Source organism: Ursus americanus, chromosome 3 (assembly GCF_024610735.1).
Source record: "Ursus americanus isolate L20-20 chromosome 3, mUrsAme1.1.p, whole genome shotgun sequence".
NCBI lineage: Eukaryota > Metazoa > Chordata > Mammalia > Carnivora > Ursidae > Ursus > Ursus americanus.
In genome coordinates this window covers 521284-542459 of record NC_142129.1, presented here as the reverse complement: position 1 = coordinate 542459, position 21176 = coordinate 521284, and the positions used below count along the sequence as shown (strand labels likewise).

Here is a 21176-nt window from a genome sequence, read left to right as displayed (position 1 = left end):
CCACAAGCGTCAGCAGTGTTGCCCATTACCCCGTCCACTCCTGCACCTGCTGCAGAAGACTACAGTACCCTGAGGGCGATCTTCATCTTCAGAGTGCTGTTGGGACCTGAATTACTGAGTTGGAATCGCTGGTTCATGGTCATGTCATCGCTGGTAAGCAGCTGACTGAGAGGGATCTTCAGATGGCCCAGAGAACACTGATGCTGTTCATCTTTCACCTGAGGGATACACAACAGAACACACTTAGCTCTGAAGGCAAAGACAAACCATATAAATGTCCAAAATCCAGTCTTTAAAAAAACACTTCCACCATCTCTAGGTAGGGTTCTCATAAATGACTGACACCCTCAGAATGCTGTGATGAGTGAGGTTACACTGTGTCTAAGCCCCATGTGCCTGTCACCTCCTCATCACATAGTTGTAATGAGTTGTAATGTAATTGTAAAATGCAAATGTAATTAGAACCATGAGTTAAGAGGGAGCAGTCCACACAAATCTGAAGATTAGGAAGAAATGTCTTAAATTCTTTTTTTTAAAGATTTTATTTATTTGACAGAGAAAGAGGCAGCAAGAAAGGGAACACAAGCAGGGGGAGTGTGAGAGGGAGAAGCAGGCCTCCCGCTGAGCACGGAGCCTGACGTGGGGCTCAATTCCAGAACGCTGGGATCATGACCTGAACCGAAGGCAGACGCTTAATAACTGAGCCAACCAGGCGCCCCGAAATACCTTAAATTCTGTGAAAATGGTGACAATACACATTCACGGTGATGTGTCTTATTAAGTTTCTACTGGTGATACTTGTTTATGGAGAAAAACATTTCTAAATGCCTTATTTTTTTTTTTAATTTCATTTATTTATTTGACAGAGAGAGGGAGCACAAGTAGGGGGAGCAGCAGGGGGAGAGGGAGAAGCAGACTCCCCGCTGAGCAGGGAGGCTGACATGGGGCTCAATCCTAGGACCTTGGAATCATGACCTGAACCAAAGGCAGACGCTTAACCAACTGAGCCATCCAGGCGCCCCTTCTAAGTACCTTTTAAGCATTCCCTATTCAAAATCTACCTGGTTGTTTTGAAAATTCGTAGCATCCACTTTAAATGTATGGCAATTTCTGTCTCCTGAATTATACCCTTCAGCATTACTTCTCTAACAGGTACTATTCCTGTTAGACCGTTGTAATACAAAATAGTTTTTTGTTTTTTTAAGAAATATATTATTTTTTAAAAGTAGGCCCCACACACAATGTGGGGCTTGAATGCATGATCCTGAGATCAAGAATTGCATGCTCTACCGACTGAACCATCCAGGTGTCCCAGTAACACAAAATAGTTTAACTGAATACAGTAAGAACATTAGAGATTTCACAGACTATTTGAAAGTAAGTGGTCAAAGACGCTAACTAAATATGAACACTTAAAAGCCTGATTGCTTATTTCTCCTTAAACTGTAATCACAAAAGCATTTTTAAAAAGATTTATTTTTTGAGAGAGAGAGACAGAGAGAGCGAGTGAGCACGCACAAGCAGGGGGTGGGGCAGAGAACAAGCAGACTCTCTGCTGATCAGGGAGCCAGCCATGAGGCTTGATCCCAGGACCCCGAGATCATGACCTGAGCTGAAGGCAAGACGCTTAACTGACTGAGCCACCCAGGAGTCCCTCGCATAAATAAAATCTTAAAAAAAATAAATAAAATTAAAGATTCTGTAATTATAGATTATTTGAAAAATAGTGTGATTTATGAAGAAAAAATTAGCTAGAAAAATACAAAATACAACAATTAGCTAAACATGTACATTTTGTATAAAACAGAATGCAGAAATATAAAACAGCAAACACAGAATAATGAAACAGGTTGGGCACGACCGACAGTCAAGGAGCTATGACCACACCATGGCGGGACATCCCCTCTCAGTCCTCACGATCTGAAGGGGCTGAGGAACGAAGTCAGAGTTGTACACGCAAACAGAAAATGGAGGCCGTTAAGCTTCTCAAAGATTGCACGCTGGGAAATAGGTCATAACCAGAAAAAAAGGGGGGAGAACTAGGTTTGTTTAGACTAGCATGTTCAGTATGCCGGCAACGGAAATGAGCACATGAGCTGTGTGACCCACCTGGCACTTTCCTTGGAGCTGAGCTAATGTGAGAGGAGGGCAGAATATACGACCACTGAGAGTAACAGGTGTACATTCAAGAACCTCGGACTCCTCCCGAGAATATAACTTATATATATTATGTATGTTCAAACATGTGGAGGACTTCACTTCTGGCCATGATGGAGTAGCCAGACCTAAATTTATCATCCCACGTTAGCTTAAGAACCAGACAAAATGTATGGGACGATGGGGTCTGGGCTGGACAACATGAGACACTGGACACAGGAGTGCCCTGAGAGCATGGAAACCAACTGAGGTGAGCCTGACAAGTATTCCCTGCCCGGACAGTGTCCAGGCCATGGTTCTGGCATAAGGACCCCAGAGAGATGTGAGTGGCTGCCCTGAGTTGAGGACACAGGGTGAAGAAATCAGGAAGCAGGAGGTTCCAGAGAGAGCTAGAGGCCTCTGAAGACCCCTCATCTTCAGCCAATCAGCACAGGAGGGAGCAAACTACCTGAGGCCAGGAAAGATGTCCCCAAGAGGAGCAGGGGACAATTCCCAGAGCACAAAGGGCTACGGACAGTACCCATTCCAGCAGTGATGAGAAATCCCGTAACACTAGGGCATCAGATGAGTGAGGCCACATGATCCCAAGATTAAAGGCTGTTGGGCCTGCCTATCAAAACTTAAATCAAACCGTGAAAGGCTCAGTGTTTCCAAGTTACTTACTTGCAAATGAGAACAAAGCTCCAAAATATTTAAAGGAATAAAAACCTCCCCCAGCACTCAATAATATAAAATTCACAATGAAAAATGACTAGGCAACCAAAGCAGCAGGAATATATGACCCATAATGAGGGAAAATAATTCGTAGAAGCAGATCCAGCAATTATACAGACGACAGAATGAGTAACAAGGCACCAAAAACTCTCACATAGTAAACACAAGAAGGTACAGGAAAGACACGGAAGAGAAAAAGACCCAAGTGTTTACTTCTGAGATGAAAAACACACAGGATGGGATTGACAACAGAAGAGACACTTGAGGCAGGGAAAAATCTGAGGAAAATATTGGCCAAAAATTTTCCAAACTTTAACAGCAGCAGACTTTTCATCAGTAACAATGCATGATGGTCCTTTAAGAAAATAAAACTGATAGACCTCTTACCAAACTGATCAGGGGAAAGAGAGGGAACATGAAAATTACCAGTATCAGGAACAAGAAAGGGGACATCTTTCTAGGACATTAAAAGGACAGTAAAGGGATATTCTGAATAATGTTGTGCCAAGAAATTCAACAATTTAGATGAAATGGATGAATTCCTTGAAAGGCATAAATATAAAAAATCATTAAGAAAAAACAGATAATAGGTCTATATCTATTAATGGAAATTAATTTGTATTTAAATGCTTTCTTACAAAACTAAAGGCCAAGATGGCCTCACTGGTGGAATTCTCCAAGCCTGTGAGGAAAAAACCCAACTCTACATAAACTCTTCTAGAAAAATGCCCAGGAGAGAACACTCCCCAACTCATTCTATGAGGACTGCATTACCCTGATACAAAAACTAGCATTACAAGAAAACAAACTTACAGATTAGTATCTTTCATGACTAAGATACAAAAATTCATCACAAAATTTTAGCAAGTTAAACTGAATACATAAAAAGGATATTACATCATGACCAAGTGGAGTTTATCCCCAAATAAAGGTTTGCAAGGTTTAATATTGAAAATCAACAATATGTTTTACCATATTTACAAACATAAAAGGAAAAACCATATAATCATCTCAATAACTGCAGAAAAGCCTTTGAGAAAATTCAACATCCATTCATGAAAAAAACACTGAGCAAACTAGTTAGTAGCTGGAGTAGAAGGAAACTTCCGAAAACAACAGATTTAATGATGAAACTCTGAGGCTCTCCCCTTAAGACTGGGAAGGAGGCGAAGATGTCTCCTCACTCCAGAGGTGGGAGGGCCACAGCAGGGGAACAAGACAAGAAAAGGGAGTGAAAGGTACCCAGACTGGAAACACGGAAGTAGAAGTGACATTATTAGAGAAAACATGACTGCCACATAGAAAGCAATCCTAAAGTATCCACAAAAAGCTGACAATAACCAAGTACAATATCAATATACAAAAGTCAGTTGCATTTCTTGATACTAGAAACAAGCATCAAAAGTTGAAAATTGAAAAAAAATTACATATCGAAAAGTATGAATTACTTAGGGATAAGTCTGACGAAGATGTATTGATTATGATGATGGGTCCCATAAACTGTACTCTTTAAATCCGTGCAGCAATTTGTATGTTGGCTCTATTTCTACGGTTCTATTAAGAAATTCAAATAAAATACCTCTACTTCGAGGTCCTGGCGCTTGGGATTGTGAATGAAGAAGGTGAAGTTTTCCTCCCACACAGGCTCATTGGTTTTGTACCGAATCTGAAAGAAAGAACCAAATATCAGCTCTCTGACATTTTCTGTGGAAAACGCCACCAACACTGTGTTTATTCATTTACTGTGTTTGGAAGCTTAGGATGACTTTAATTAAGTTCCAAGTCATTTATTTACTGAGCAGTGCTACTATATATTACTTGTGAAAAGTGTTCACAGACGGAAATGGTCCAAAGCTTTTAGAGTGCGTCAGGGAAATGAACTGTTATGAAATCCCAACTGCGTGCCCATCTCAATGACAAGACGTCATCTGCTCTGTCTGGCCTCTGTTCTACCTCTTCCTCTACATAATGCTGGTAAGTCAGGAAGCTTCTTAAATTGTGAACATTTAAAAGTGAACAATGGCCTATAACTTTAAATAATTCCTGAAATGCTTTTCTTACATTAAGAAAGCAGAAGACATTATAGCAACAGCAATGACCTCTCAATTTTTAAATAGAATTGCGTTTGTTGAATTTTAAGGACTGTTGGTTATCTTTCAAACAAAATATTTATAGCGCATTCAAAGGAAACTTAGAAATTTATCGCATGTCATTTATCTATGAAATCAAGCAAAAAGCATATTATATTTTTAATGTTATTTTAAAAAAACGAACAATATATTTGTTACCCTATAAAGAAATAGTTATCTATGAGTTGATTTGAGAAAACAAGAGAAAGATATGGAAATCAACAATCTCACGCCTACACCATCAGCCAGCTGACCATTCTCATCTAAGACTTGTGACAGTGACATCACAGGAAACTAGTCAGAATCTTACCTTGCTCTCCTGGGCCTTGTGTCCAACTGACATCTGGACAAGAGGGTTTGGATTGCTGTTTATTTTCTTCCCTGACTATCCAAAAACAAAAAACAGAAAAAATAAGTAAGCATACATCTTGAAATGGGGCTTACTAAAAATGAGATTATTGGCTCATATTAATAGTCACTTCTATTTATTTCTGATACTTCAGTTACAGGGAATATCTGGGAACAATTTAATTGGAAAATAATTGCTGAGCATATCCCAAAGCAAAATTGTATCTACTGTGTGAAAAATTAAGAAAATTCCTGTTTGCATATGATTTTTAAATGCTAAGGTCTTTTATTTTTAAAGCAAGTTATTTTGGAAAAATGGAATCTTCCGAAAATCTTTAATGCTAATTCCAGCTTTCAGAACTTATCTTTCTCGCATAAGAAGATGAATGTGCAGCGAATGGAAACAGAAAGCATGAGGAAGGGCAAAGGTAGGAGTGTACAACTCAGAACAGTCCCCTGGTTGAAATAATAAAGATACTACAAAGTATCAGAGACGTCTTCATGTTTTTAACTTAGTACCTTCTGTGCAAACATGTAGCTATCAGATATCGAATCTTGCTTACCAGCTCCTAAGTAATTCTCACTGGAAGAATAAACATCAATCTAGAATTGCATTAAATTAAGCAGATATAAATATGAAAAAAATTCAGGAATAAGAAAAAAATGGTAAGAGGCATACTTTAGCAGACGGGTGATAGAACGTAGTAAAACACAACATATATGGGACATGAGGTTTATTTATAACTTAGCCCCACAAGAAGATGCAGTTAAATATCTGTGTTAGTGGGAATTAGAAGGTCACAAAAGTGTTTTTTAGTTAAACAATTTCAAAGTCAATCCTCAACACTGCAGCAATGACAGAGATAGGCATCAAATTCATATGCTTATCAGAATAAAATATTACTAGCCCAAACATACTGTGACAATTTATTTTCTGGTTCATCTTTCTGATGAAAATAAATTCTGCAAAATGAAATAAATATTGTTAAAAAAATATCCAAGGCTATAGACTACTGTGGCAGAGAATACTAACTTTTCCCCTAAATCCTTCCTTTAATACTGGAAGCCCGGAGGTCCAGCTGAACACAAGTCCTCTGTACAAGAAAATTCCATTTCTGAATTTCCCTTGTACTTGGGTGTGGCCAGGTTAACAGTCTGGCCTTCAAGGAGTGGTGTCCTCCCTTTGCGATGCCATTTTTGGCTGGAGGAATTTGAACGGCAGAGCCACGGACCAGGATTCCGTTACATTCTAGGGAAATAAAATTGTCTTAAGCTATAGCAGCTTCTGATACAGCAACTGCATTGATACAAAAACTGTTTCTTGGCTAATATAAGTCACTTCATCTCCGAAAAAGTAGCCATTCATTCCTAGAGTTACTGTATCTTATCAATTCTGAGACACTTTTTTTTTTTTAAACTTTCTAACATCTCTTGAAAACAGAATGAAACTTACAATTGGTTTTTAGGCAGGTCCCAATTGTGAGACAGTTGTTCTTGCTTTAACTGATTTATTTTGCTTCCATTTTCCTTTTGTTGTGTGTGATGTAATAAAAATCTGTATTTATCCTAAGCCTAAAAATTCTTCTAATAAACAAACACTATCAAGCCCTAACTGGAATTTTTTTTTTTCTTTCTTAGTGGTACATAAATTAGTGGTGTATTTTTAAATGAATGATGTTTTACACTTCATGAAATAAGGTAAAACCACTAAGTCTTCTACCATGCTGCTATATTCAAAATGCATGAGCACAAGTCGGACATATGGGCATAATGAAAACATGAGTTTTCATTTATTTTTTTAACATTTTAAGTAGGCTCCACGCCCAGTGTGGGGCTTGAACTCATGACCCTGAGATTAAGAGTCACATGCTCTACTGACTGAGCCAGCCAGGCACTCCAAAAATATGAGTTAAGTTAGACTGTCTTGAATTAAATTTCAGCTGTTTGCAATTGATTACTGAGACTTACATATTTCATCTATTTGAAACTTGGTTTTCATGTCTGAAAAATGGACACAAAACCATTTCCAAACAAACCTTGTTAGGTTTAAATGAAATGATGTCATAACAATTAATTGCTACACTGAGCTCTTTTACATGCATGATCTTATTTACTTGATAACTCCAAAAAATATCATATCACTTCCAGTCTATAAATAACAGAGGATTAAAAATCTTGCTATAGGTCACACTGATGAGTGGGCCAGGCTGCAGTTCAAACCCAGACAGTCTGACTTAGAGCCTTCATTCCCAACCATAATGTCTTGCTGGTCAATGATCCTCAGATTTCAAAGAAATGGTGAGGAGAGACTGTTGATCTCATTCCTTCCAGTGTTCTGAGAACAGTTACTTCAACGGCTGTGCTAACTAGTACTGCAAAGGAGTAATTCACTGCTAGGCCACACTTCATCTCAGGGTAGGTAAGGGCTTAATAAATCCTGTGTCAGAAAGCAGAAACTATTTGTCTTGCTCACTTTTAAAACTGAACTTATTTTCCTAGATGAAGTTGATTAAAAACCATTCCTGATTCCTTTGGATAGAATTTTCTTAAAACAATTACACTTGATCTACCCCCCAACCCAAATATTTAAGACTAAAATGTTCAAGAAATCAGAGAAAAAATAAAAAAACACTGTAAGTCATAGAAAAGTTAACAATTTAGCCAGAAAATACATGTTCATGTTGTTTTAGGGAGTGGAGCTTAGTTTTCAATATACCTCATTTAATGAAATTTAAAGCTTCTCGAAAGATCTGTCACCCAAACCCAGCAGCACCAAAAGCCATGAGGTCACCAACTCAGAAATGGCCCTAACTTAGCATATTGGAAGAGGTGATTTCTAAATGGATAGTCACAGTGCACAAGGAAGGAATACCTTGAAATCATAATCTAAAAATTGGTTAAGTTTTTAAATAGACCTTCTATTTCACCATTTTCACAAATTCAAATCCAATTAAAATGCAGATGATTTAAAACCATCGTAGATACTGCTGCCTAAGGCCAAGAGGCGAGAAGTCTAATTTATCATACTGGTACTTTATAAAATTTATCTTCAAAGTTGACAAATTCTTCTAACTACTAATTCTCAGGTAACAAAAAAGGATCTCTCTAACTAGACAACTAATTACTACATTAGTAGGCAGGCAATTTGTCAATAGACCCATGAGAGTTAAAAAGCATCATCTCTTTCAATATGTTTCAATTAACTTTTCAAAGGGAAGCTATTAGTTTACCTTTAAAGCTTTCTGAACTGCAGACTTCTTCAAGACATCAGGGTTAAATTCTAATGGGTTACTCTTTCAAGTCAGAAGAAAATGAATATACCAAGGGTTAATAAAACATGCAACGAGGAGTTTATGTAAGGTTAATGACACGAAAATTTATGAGAACAAAAAAATCTTTAAATGAAAACCACCAACAAGAATGACACAAAAAACCAGTAAAACTCATTTTTAGCACATACAATTCTTTACACCCAAGATTTTATCTTAGAATAAGCCTTTATAAATATCAAAACACATTTCTTCTATGATTACTATGTTCCTTTAGGATTATTGTTCTTTTTATACTCCCAGCCCTCTTGTCTTTGGGATTTGAAAAACCCAGGAGTGACACTTTAAGAAAGGATTCTATTTCCTATCCTTTACTTGAATAAACCCCTAAAATATCAACCATAAATACACTACAGGAAAAACTACAAACAAATGGGCTGTACATGCTCAAATTGCTCTCAAGTCAGATCGTATCCTAGCCTAGCAGATGTTACTTTACTTCCTTCTGAAATTTACCCTCTCCGCGCAAAACCACAGCAGGAGTGGGCCTTCTCCACTTCACTCCCATTTTCTCCCGAGCATCAAATGCAGAAGCTGATCACATCATTTCAAAAGTCTGTCCTGGCTTTAAAGTTCTATTATTATGGGTTTTATGTTCTACTTTTATTCACTTTTTAAAAAATCCATTACTTTCTTGCCTTCAAGAGGGCAAGACTGAGTTGTTTTACAAGCTCCTTCAAGGACTAACATTTAAGATTAAAGATTTTATCATGTTAGTTGTAATTATTTTCATATGACAAACTGGTTTTTACTATGTTTTCATTAAACAGATGATTTCATAATGAAGAAAGATGGACAACTAGCTTCCCTGCCTCCTGTGGCCATGGCAGGTTAGGCCAGATGAGAAGATAAAAACATCTGGCCAAAAGGAATTAATGTGATATGAAGGCCAGATCACTGAGGTGGCCTGTGGAGCTTTAAAACTATGGGACCCACCAGATTGGCCTCTAGCAGGAGCCTGGACAGGTGAGGCTGGGAACCACTACCCCGAGGTGTGAGGACTGACAATCCTCAGGTGTCCTAAGACCCTTCTCTGAAGCTCACTTTGGATAGATGTGATCGAGGCTAAGTGTACATATTATCCTAACATGCATCAGTGAAAGCAAAACAAGGAGAGAGGCCATGGTGTGGGTCAGGGTGCTAGAGGAGCACTGTGAGACTGTGGGAAGCTGCACAGGCTTGAAGGAGAGACAGGCCAGATCACAGCAGTGCACGAGTAGGAGCCCACTGTGAGCCCTGGATGTGACTGCACCTTCCACCCTTGGGCTCTTCACCGTCACTGGAGGCAGTAAAGCTACCTGTACTTTTTAAAGATTTTTACCTTTAAGTAGTCTCTATACCCAGCATGGAACTTTAACTTACAACCCGAGATCAAGACTTGCATGCGCTCCCAACTGAGCCAGCCGGGTGCCCCCAATTTGTTTTTAAAGACTTTTAAGTAATGCCACCTGTACTTTTTAAAAGTGAGATGGCACCTAGCATCATCAAACCCAACGGTCTTCACATTACAGAGCTAGCATTTTTATGTATAAAGTAGGCGATGGTATGAACAGTCATCTCAGATAAACTCCATGAACTTACAAACTTGAAGTGATAACAAATTCACTTTAAACTAGGATGGAGTAGACAGCTTAGTTCAAATTCCAGCTCTGCTACTGACTAGCTGTGATCTTGGGTCTCTAACCCCAGTCCCCCACGGTCTATGTGTTGTCTCAGTTTCCTTATCTGAAAAGTGATTATGGGGGCCTGAGACTAAATGAGGCATACAGGTAGAGCCCTTGGAAGGTGCTCAGCAAATGTATGCTGCTGTGTAAGTCGCAGGTTGTAAAACTAGCCACTGGGAGCCAGAGAACACCCTCAGCATTCCAGTTTCAAATTCAGCCCGAAATCTGACCGAAAGGAGGGCAAAGTACTGACAGTCTACATTGTCAAGAGGCTGTTTCCAGTACAAGAAAAAGTCCTGGCCTGCTAAGGGTTTGCAGATGGCCTCACTGGTGGTAATGCATGTACAGGGTTGGAAATTAAGTATTCTGAGTAGGTAGAAGCTAAGAGTCCATTGTGCCTGGCCTTTATTAGAAATACCAACGCTCTCAGGCCTTTGGGGCAAAACTGAGAAAGCAATGATTTAACTTCACACTGAAAACCAATGGGTTTAAAAAAGAAAAAAGGCAATCAAATCCGTTCAGACTTATTTTGTAAAACATTTTGTTGATGCCTATACTTGAATCATTAAGCCCTAGTAGTATGTGATTTTGATAATGCGGGAGGAAAGCTAGTTTTGATAACCTAGCAATGTCTTAGCTAAATATTATAAAGCAATTAAAAAATCCTGACACAAGGTCAGAGATATTTCCCTTAAAAAAAGCAGTTACAGAATGAGAAAAAGTAACTAGGAAAGCTACCGCAGACTAATAGTTTATGCGGCAGCTGTCGTCTACAGACAGCAGCTTACAGTACAACCTACCACTAAGAAACACCTAAAACAAAGTCATTTCATGAAAAAGTGACAGAGAATGGTTGCCAATATGCACCAGTGACCTCATTTTGACTTTTAAAATGACTTTAAACAGGAAAAAGCAAAGAGTGAGGAGACCATGGTTATCATTTCCTACCTGTGTGACTCTCAACAGCTCGCCAAACCCTTCAGGGTCTTGATTTCCCTCAACTCTAAAATGGGACAAAATACCTATTCTTCAAGTTTTGCCCCACCCTTCTTTTTTAAAATAAGAATAAACTGAAAATGCACGTGGAAATAGAAATGAAAACTCTTAAAAAATGCAAAACACTACCACTAATGGATTCAAAGGCCACAGAACTTTAAGGGTCTCACTAGCTACTGAGTTAAATCCATCTAGAAAGAGTAACTTTCTAGACTAATGACTAGGCCATTGGTGACCTTCTCTGACCTTAAAGCAAGAAAAAAATCACTACCTGCTAAAAGCACCAAGAACAGTACCAGGAATCAAGGCCCCAGAGCAAGAACCCCAGGAAACAGACATAATGAGATCAGAATCAGCTTCCCAAGTAAGGGTTAGAAATATTTTTTCTCCCTCAGGGGCTCTGGTTAAAATGTGAGGGCGAAGGTAAGGTTCCAGGGTTAACAGGTGGCCTTCTGTCTTCACTGACCATCCCTATGGGCACAGCTGGCTCTTTCAGGAAAGCCATGTTCTGACACTTCCATGTTTCACCAGGAGGAAAAAGTAGATTTAAGGAAGTTTTTTGGAAGCTTGCAAATCAATATTTACATCTCACATTGAGATGAACCACAAGAAAATCAGTTTTAATCATTACGGCTTCATTTCTTCCTCAGAAGAATTTTTATCTTTATTTTTTTACGGGCCAGTAGCAGCTTAGGAACGTAAGGCTTCTTCATAACTCACCAGGTTTGTTCATCTCATCATCAGACGTAGTCACCAAAGTTGGTTACAGCAGTGTTACTTTTACAAAACAAGCACAAAAGAAACACACACACAGTACTGAAATCATGCAAGAAAGTTAAAAACGCATGCCACACCATTCCACCACTGAGTAGATGGCATTAGAAGTTCCAGCCCACATTCTAGCAGTCTCCATTAAAACAAAAGGAAGAAAGAACACTGGAGAACTCACAAATAGTGCTCTATAGACTGAGGTAGTATTTTCACAAAACACTAGTCCCGACGCTCGCCTCTCTTTTAAGTAGCCACACCCAAAGTTTCCCTCGTAGATACTCTTAGGAAAGTGGAAACAGGAGGAGAAAGCAAAGAATGGTGGATTGCGGTCAATGAACGCACAAGAAGCACTAATAAATAGGAGTGCAAAAGGCAGAGTCAAAGCATCCCACAGAAACGCAGGAGACCTGGTTGGCAAACGCTCCCATTTAAAATAAACACCCAACAGGGCAGCGGTTTTGCAAAGATCCTTTGCCTCTGACAGCCAGAGCATACTTCATGCACAAAGTGCCATTTTAATAGATTAATAAATTCACTTTTTGCTTTTGTTTTGCTTACGTGATGTTATTTAAATTTCATTTTAACGTGACAAAATACACAGTTCGAAAGAGGCCTAATTCTTTTTTGCCAATTTACTAATACTATTCTTTGTATCCTAAAATATACAACAAATTCACTTCCTTCAGGAATTATAAAAGACTTTATAACAAACATTACTGTGATTAAAAACAAAAAAGTTCTAGTGTATGAGAAATTCTGTAGGAAGGTTAAACAATAACAAAACAACTTTCTCCAAGTTGAAATTATAACAGAAAAAGTCACAGAGTTCTAACTGGAAGACTGGCCAAAAGGTTAAGGTAATGCTTTAAGAAAAAGTAAGAATTCGTGAAGTTAAAATCAGTCAAGAAACCTTCACTGAAAGAAAGAGCACAATATATATAATTACACACAGTGTTCAAATATATCTTCCCAGTATAAAAACAAGATCAATTACATTTTGTTAAAAACTTATAAACATAGAGATGCACAAAGTACCATTATTTGCTTTTGAGTTAAGTACAAGTAAAACACAACTGAAAAACCCTGAAAGGCACTAAGTGAAACTAGAGTGTGTATTTCATGGGATATAGGAAACAGTCTAGCTGTGGTGAGGTGAGGCTAGGCACAGTCCAACATGAGACACTCAGATGCAAACTGTGAAGGTCAGTGAACACTCGGCTTCCTTGTCTGTCTCCACCAAGTAGATGCCAACAAGGGGAGGACACAGGGAGACTACACGCAAATGCACTTGGATGGATGAGAATTTATTATAATTTTGGGAGGAAAACGGCCTGTATCTGTAGTCTTTCTTTCACCAAATGAAATAAAGAATGGTCAACTCTTGAATAAGTGAACTGGCACTAAAAAAAAAAAAAAAAAAAAAGACCAAAACAGTATATATGTCTATAATGATCACATTACCCTAAGTAGCGGGTTTAAAGTATGGTGCTGGAGGGTCACATCAGGTTTCACGTGAATGGAAACGGCATGATTTTTCTTCCCCACAGTCACAGTCTTTACCTATAAATGCCGTACTTCAGTTTTTTCTAAGAGCAAAACAGTTCTGATGCGAATGAGGAGGATCACCTGCTCTGGGCTGCAGGAGCCGAGTGTGACCACGAGCTGGGGCGGGAGCACCAGAGGCTCCACTCAGCAGCCCCGCTCTCCTGGCAGCCCGTCTGTCGTCCTGCTACGCTACAGCCAGGAAGGACTCTGGGCTGTAGGCAGAGCTGCTTCGTTTTATTCCCATGCCAAATAGAGACAATTTCCATCTTTAGGCAACTCTATTTTTAATAATTAGTGATTTTCTACAGGATACTTTCTTCCCTAACTACCAGGCACATTCTTTTCCTATGTAATGGAGATTTCTTCATAAAACATGTCAGAATAAAAATAATTCTGAACATCCTGGATAAATCCATAAGATGTATAAACAAAAATTATACTCATGAAGCAAATACACACTGATCCCTCCCTCCCCTTTGCGGCTCTCTCTGGTGGGAGTGAAGTGAAGACAGAGGAACAGTAACAGGTGACACAGTGTGGCTGAATGCAGCAAGATTTGCTACCAGGAAAGGAGCACCCAAGGGAGCTCCCACGGCATTACCTACCGGAAGGTTCCTTGCTGAATCCAAATACAAGATCAGCAATGAAGAAGAAAGACCATCATTGGCTTGGTCTTTGTCAGCCCTGATGTCTGTGAGCACCTATGAAAAAAGGATGAAAAGCCTCAGCAGATGTATTTCCACAAGACTTGACTATTTCTACTTGATTAGGTCTGTAATGCTCAAGAAAAGAAGAAGGGTGGGGAAATAAACCACCCACTACGTGCAACACAGAGAGAACGAACACAATAAATATATTTTAAGGGGCGCCTGGGTGGCTCAGTCGTTAAGCGTCTGCCTTTGGCTCAGGGCGTGATCCCAGGGTCCTGGGATCGAGCCCCACATCAGGCTCCTCCACTGGGAGCCTGCTTCTCCCTCTCCCACTCCCCCTGCTTGTGTTCCCTCTCTCGCTGGCTGTCTCTCTGTCAAATAAATAAAATATTAAAAAAATAAATATATTTTAATGACAAGAATCTATATGACTCAATTAAATAAAGCAGAGGTGATCTGTGGCTCTCCAAACCTCCATTCTATATCAAGTACAAAATATGAAGATTTCATAAACCAGGCAGAATGACCTGTAAATCTTTCTTAAAAACAAAACAAAACAAATTATCTTTAATTTACCCCTGATGTGACTGCAGTGACTTTCAGCATAATAATCAAAATTATTGCTGTTATTTTTCTAAGCCAAGTAGCAACACAACCTAAAGACACTAATCTCAGCTGTGAGGGGTGGTGGTTGTCATGGGAAACACTTCACAGCACCTTGTCGAGGTTTGAAGCATTTGGCATTAACGTGAGCCACTCCAGTTTCAAGTGCAGCTTTCCTCTGGGAACCTCGTCCAGAGCAAACCACTGAAGAGAGAAGGTGAACGTTCACAAAGGTTCTCCTGAGCCAACCTTTCCAGTCAAGCAGTTTCCACAAATGTCACAAGCTGCTCACTGTGAGGGACCAACAGTTCCTGATTAATGCTGAAGGACCAAGTCCTACCATATTTCGCTTTGCGCTCTGAATGAGCCGATGGCCCCAGAGGATGACAAGAGCAGTGGGCTGGAACTTGCCCAGCACTGCCTGCTGTCCAGGGGACGTGCTGAGCGCTTCACTTACATGAACACAACCACTGTGGAGTCGATACCATTTTCATCTCTTACACACAAGGATTCAAATGTCTTCTAGTACTGTTCAGTACTGTCAGGCTTCTATGTATGGACTTTAACAGAAGTCATGAGCCAGAAGATCATGTAACATTGATCCCAAATGCTGAATTTCATTATCAAAGAAGTTAACATGTTTGTCTTTATTCACCACTATGTACTACTTAATGAAATAGTATACAAGTGTTTCAGCTTAAAAACCACAGAACAATTCATCGGAGATAATCCCCAAACACTCGGTGTTAAGAGACGGCCCCGAGGACTGCATAAGAGGGAAAATGTGTTACTTAAAAGCAGTGAATCTCAACACTTATTTGGTTAATTATGCCCTATTATCACAATTATACCCATCTTTTAGAAGCCACCTCAAAATTTTCCTTTTTTTAATATTTTTTATTCTGATAGCAATATCCTCCTTGAAGTAGTGTGTGCTTGCTGTCAATTCCCACTGCACTTATAGGCAGTTTTCACGTGACAATTTCTCATCAACCGCACTGTGCTAGCTCTGTTATCAACTCCAGCTATCTTTAAAAAGCCCACTTTTAGGGAGCTTCTCAGAGGCCTCTGCCCTGACTCCCAAAGGAGAGCACATGCCTACCTGAAACAGTTTGTGCTTGTAGCTTATGAATTTCTAGCATGTGTTGGGCACTCAATACACAGTATCTGACTGGGCTATTAAACTTAGTTCTATTCACTTGGCTATTATCAAAAGGCCAAAGTTCTCGGAACATTGTGTAGGGGAGCAGCAGGTCTGTCAATGCTCATGAGATAGAATAATACTCAAAGAAAACTTACTTCATCTAAAAGGCGCTCCTTTTCGACTTCAATAAGATCAATCATAAGACTATAGAAATAACAACACAACAACTTTAGAACATAGAAACACACTTCTTACAACTGAAATAACCTTAAACATTCGTCTAAGAAAAAGTACTCCAGAAATACATCAAAACGCTACAGTTTATCAAGAAACAGACTTCTTCCAGAAGCTTCCTCAGGCTTATCCCAAAACTATGAAGTAAGGAAAAAAAACCAGGGGTGAGTCTCTGGGAGGTCAGGACAGGCAAAGTCGGGATCAGAGTTGTAAAAAATGTAAAGCTATTTACAATGTGACGAAAATGTTCAAAAATATTCAAGCCCTCTTGTCTGACATGTTCTCCTTCAGCACTGCTGTCCGTCACTACAGCTCAGTCATCCAAGCCCCCTTCCCATCCTTGCTCCACAGCTCTGGAGCGTCCCCACAGATGCTTCTGGTTCAGCTACCGGAGAGCCCCTTCCATTTCCCCTAAAAGTCCTGCTCTACTGCAAAGCATGGAACTTCCTCCTGCAGAAGCCAGGGATGACGAGCTTGGGACGACTGCACTCCTATTTTCTCTTGCAGCTGCCCCTCCTCCTGCGCCTACACCAGGTGAGACCCTCAGAGCTTTCTCCTGGTCTACCACCATAGTCCCCAGTCTCAGTCCCTGCTACTCTGAGCCACACAGTGGTTACTACAATGCAAATCTGATCTATCACTGCCCTGCTTACAACCTTTCGGTCACTCCTTGTTAAACCATCACATGAATGATTTCTAAAGTCACAGCATAATACACAGGCCATTCTTGACGAGGCCAAATGTGTCCAACGTCATCTATCCCTGTATCTTTTCTGTCACAAGAGATTCAGTTAAATAATGAAGGTTGGTAGATGTATTTTTTAAAAGCTCATGTTTTTCAGCTGTACTGGTTGTTCAATTTAAGTAAATAAGACAATATTTATTTATCCAAAGTGTAGGCACAATGGAAATTACTATCCCCCCTGCTCCCTAAATAACTCAATCAATCTAGAGTGAAGCCTGCACAGCGTCAAAGCGACCAGCTGCTCTGGCATCTGGGGCCACACTCCACCCGCGGCTTACGAGCACTTAAAATGGGGGCAAGTACAACCAGCAAAGTGAATTTAAAATTTTGTTTAGTTTTAACCGATTAACTTAAATAGCTACATGTGGCCAGTGACTGCTGGGACAAACACAGATCTACAGTTTTTCCTTCTTGTACTTAAATGTGAAACTTTATAGGAATAAAGTATGCTTTAAGGAGTCTAAGGTGAAACGTTATGTCTAAGATCCACTTAAAAATACAGGTAACGCATAAATAGCCTATTTTTTGAAGCTGCATTAGTTCTAAGTGTCACTACTGAGAAGAAAGAGCACCCTATGCTCTCCTTCCCTGAGGGTTTACCTTCCTAGGAAGTCATCCTTGTCTGGGTCTTCATCAAAGAGCTCAATCTCTAATTCCTGTCCAGGATGTTCATAGACTAAAGCCTGAAAAAACAAGAAGAGTTATCTTACAGTGTTATTAATGTCAGCAGCTGCTGAATATGATTGTAGTAAACAGCACCCTGTCGTCGTCTCCCGCGGTAAGTGGTCGGAAAGCACTTACGCTGTGTCATTGTCAACCCATGGGAGACCCTTCCAAACCATCTGCCCACACAGTAACAGTCTACTGTGTTTGCAGTTGTCTGGGAGTCGTCTCACTGGGTCAAGTTCCACTGCTCCAAAATGAAGGCACAAGACAGCACCCACAAACTGGCAGGGCTTGGGACATCTCTCTAGTCCTGAAGCGGCTCTGTTCATGTGCTGTTCTTGGGGCACCGACAAGTGATCCATTTACCACCAAGCAGAGATTAAGCAATGTGGCGACAGACTGGGTTGGGAGGATGGGAAGCTGGTGGAGCACAGGCTGCACCACTGTTCTGATGAACAATTTTGCACAACTGTATCATTCCTTTCAAAAAAGCATAATCGATGATGCAGCAATTCCACTCTGAGGAGCTTACCTGGAGAGAACTTGGTCAAGGGAAGAAAAATACATGCACATGACACGGGTAATAGCAGTGGTTCTAACGCTGAAATGAATAGCCAGTATCTCTTTGGGTAAAGAAATGATGGAATCTATTCAGTGAATAGCAAGTATAAATCAGATCCATCTATGTTTACTGACACAGAGATTCTAGACTTATTAAATAAGAATTTACAAAACAGTACATAATTAATCTCATGTTTGTAAATGTTACATACATTAGCAACCACAGAAATCATTGTCAATTATTGTGATAGTTTAATGTAATTAAAGTTAAAATTTATGTGTTGTTTATGTGTTGGCTTTACAAGAATGCTGTGAGGTAGGGACAGAAGGTACAATACTTTTAAAGATGGGAAATTAAAGAAAAGTGATTTAAATGACTCTCTAAACCAACCACACTCCTGTGGAACAGGCGTGGAATCAGAAGTTGGGGAGAAGCCAACTGACGCCACTGGACAAATCTTACCTCGTATACCTCATTCCATTTTGGACTGAGATTCTCTTTGATGACCTTGCTTTGGAAGATCTGGTTGCCCACTCGAATAATTCCATAGGGGTCTGACTTTCCCTTGACGAGTCCCTTAAGGTAAGTATCTTTCCCCTGAAGATCCTGAGCTTCAATAAAATGTATCCTTAGAACACCCTGAAAAGAAGGAGCATCATGGACTGTTCACTGGTTCCTCTGACACACGTGGAACAGCGGCTGTGTGGTCAACACGAAGACCCTCTTCTTGCGCAGCAAAAAAGAAAGGAAACATGGGCTGTCTGGCGGCAGTGAGGAGGGAAAACTAAACAGGGCAGGATGACAGTGTCTGAGTATCACTACTTTTAGTCGGGAGACCAGACCAGGGAGGAGAGTGAGGTGTGAGGCCCTACAGAAAGTGTGCTCCAGGAGCCTCAGGAGCCTGACTTGGTCTCGTGAGTCACCAAACAGTCCTCTGTTAGTACGACAGTAACTGAGAACCACCAATACAGGATGTCTCAGACATGTCACTAAGCCCTTGACAGGCACTCATTACTTCAATTTTTTGAACAATCCTATGAAACAGAACTGACCTTGACACAAAATGGGTTTGAACTGCATGGATTCACTTATATACGGATTTTTTCCATACAGAACAGTATTGTAAATGTATTTTCTCTTCCTTCTAATTTTCTTAGTAACATTTTTTCTCTAGCTTACCTTATTGTAAGAATACACAGAATACAGTATATAACATATAAAATACGTGTTAATGGTTTATGTCATTGGTATGGCATCTGGTCAACACAAGGCTATTAGTACTTAAGTTCTGGGCGAATCAAAAGTTAGATGCAGGTTTTCTATTGCACGGGGGGTTGGCGGCTCAATCCATGTTGTTCGAGGGTCAACTATACCGTCATTAAATTTATTTTGTAGATAGGAAACTGAAACTTTGAAATACGTACTACTCATAGACTTTAAACACAGTTTTCTTTTCCTAAAATACTGTTAAATTGGTAAAATAAAAAAATGTTCATTCACACTTCTTTCAAGGCAAACAATGCTGGTAAGTTAGCATGGGGCAGCATTCTCTACAAACCCTTTTAAGATCACTGGGTAACAGTCCTGACCCAATCAGCTAGGAAGACATGCACTTTTACAGATAAATACGCTTTAAAAAACTTAGAGAATTTCCTGTTTACAGGAAATGTGTCTAAAGTTTAGATAATCTGGCAACATGTTTAAGTAGTGCTGGCTTTTAAACCCCACAAGGTTAAGGAAGGTTGCATTTGGGCTAAGTGCTCACCACGCTCAGAGAATAAAAAGTGTAAGTGGCAAAGGAGCATGAGGATTTCTCCATGAAAAATAATTCTTGAGCTTTCAGAGATGAAAATCTTAAGTGAAGGAAAAAAGATATGCCTTTCTCATATGCACGGTCCCATTAAATCTGAATGCCAACAATATAACTAGTTTGGGCATCAATTAGCTGGGGTGTTGGTACTTTAAAAAAAAAATTAAGAAAGCTCAGACATGTCTGATGATTTGTGCACTGTTACTGAGACCAAACTTAACCACAAAAAAGTAACAAGCATCAAGGAAAGTTGTCTCCTTCCGCTTGAGCCAACAAACTAAAAACAACATGCTCAGTGAAATAGGACCAACTCAACATCTTCTGTTTAATAAAAGGAAGTGTCCTGTGCGTGTCAGTGTCACACTCATCACAGAAACCACACAACAAGGCTGCCTGCTCCACTTCTGGAGTGCGCACATGCAATGGGTTGAAGGACCCAGTGCGAAAAGCTCTGTGAAAGAGGGTAAAAGGAAACCCCCTTTGGAATGGAGTCGGTAGGCCAGCAGGGGCAGCGCGCAGGCTCTACCACTTCCTTGTCCACTGCAGACCTAACGGGAAGAGATGCATCTCCCAGGGGTACTATTTTACTATCCCGGCAGGAGGAAGGAAGGTTTCCTCCTGCCCTGGCAACAGCTCAGCCAATGAGAGGCCACTACACTTCCCAGCTCCCAGTTTATGCCAATGGACTTTCAGCTTATAGCAGCCCCTCCCAACTCCCCTCTCCTCTGTAGAAGAGCCTCCTCTCCTTTGTTCTGCAGAATCACCCATGGTTTTGCCATAGCTTAATTGTCCCAGATTGCAGTTCTCGGCCATTCCCGAATAAACCCATTTTTGCTGGTAAAGTAACTGGCAGTTTTATTTTTATTTTTTTGGTGGGGGTGGGGTGGGGTGGAAAGGGAGAAAAGGAGGGAGAGAGAGAGAGAGAGAGAGAGAGGGGCAGGCGGGGCAGAGGGAGAGGGAGAGAGAATCTTAAGCAGGCTCCACACCCAGTGAGGAGCCTAAAGTGGAGTTCAATCCCACAACCCCTAGCATCATGACCTGAGCTGAAATCAAGAGTTGGATGCTTAATGTACTGAGCCACCCAGGCACCCCTGGGGATTTTATTTTTA

The 21176-nt window shown here is 40.1% G+C and overlaps 1 protein-coding gene across 5 annotated transcripts in view; it reads right to left on the bottom strand.

Annotated features, from left to right (window-relative positions):
• ESYT2 (extended synaptotagmin 2) overlaps nt 1-21176 on the bottom strand; it is an 80995-nt gene that overhangs the window by 9717 nt on the left and 50102 nt on the right. For 2 of the 5 annotated variants that reach the window (XM_045792204.2, XM_045792207.2), the window contains exons 9-17: nt 18720-18896; nt 17630-17712; nt 16206-16254; nt 15021-15110; nt 14259-14354; nt 12287-12388; nt 5311-5385; nt 4451-4537; nt 69-218 (exon numbers count right to left, since the gene is read on the bottom strand). In XM_045792204.2, the coding sequence (XP_045648160.1) occupies nt 69-218; nt 4451-4537; nt 5311-5385; nt 12287-12388; nt 14259-14354; nt 15021-15110; nt 16206-16254; nt 17630-17712; nt 18720-18896 (909 nt within the window). Of the gene's footprint in view, nt 1-68; nt 219-4450; nt 4538-5310; nt 5386-8578; nt 8642-12286; nt 12389-14258; nt 14355-15020; nt 15111-16205; nt 16255-17629; nt 17713-18719; nt 18897-21176 lie in introns of all 5 variants that reach the window. The other 3 variants (XM_087860646.1, XM_045792205.2, XM_045792206.2) reach the window with 3 other exon arrangements.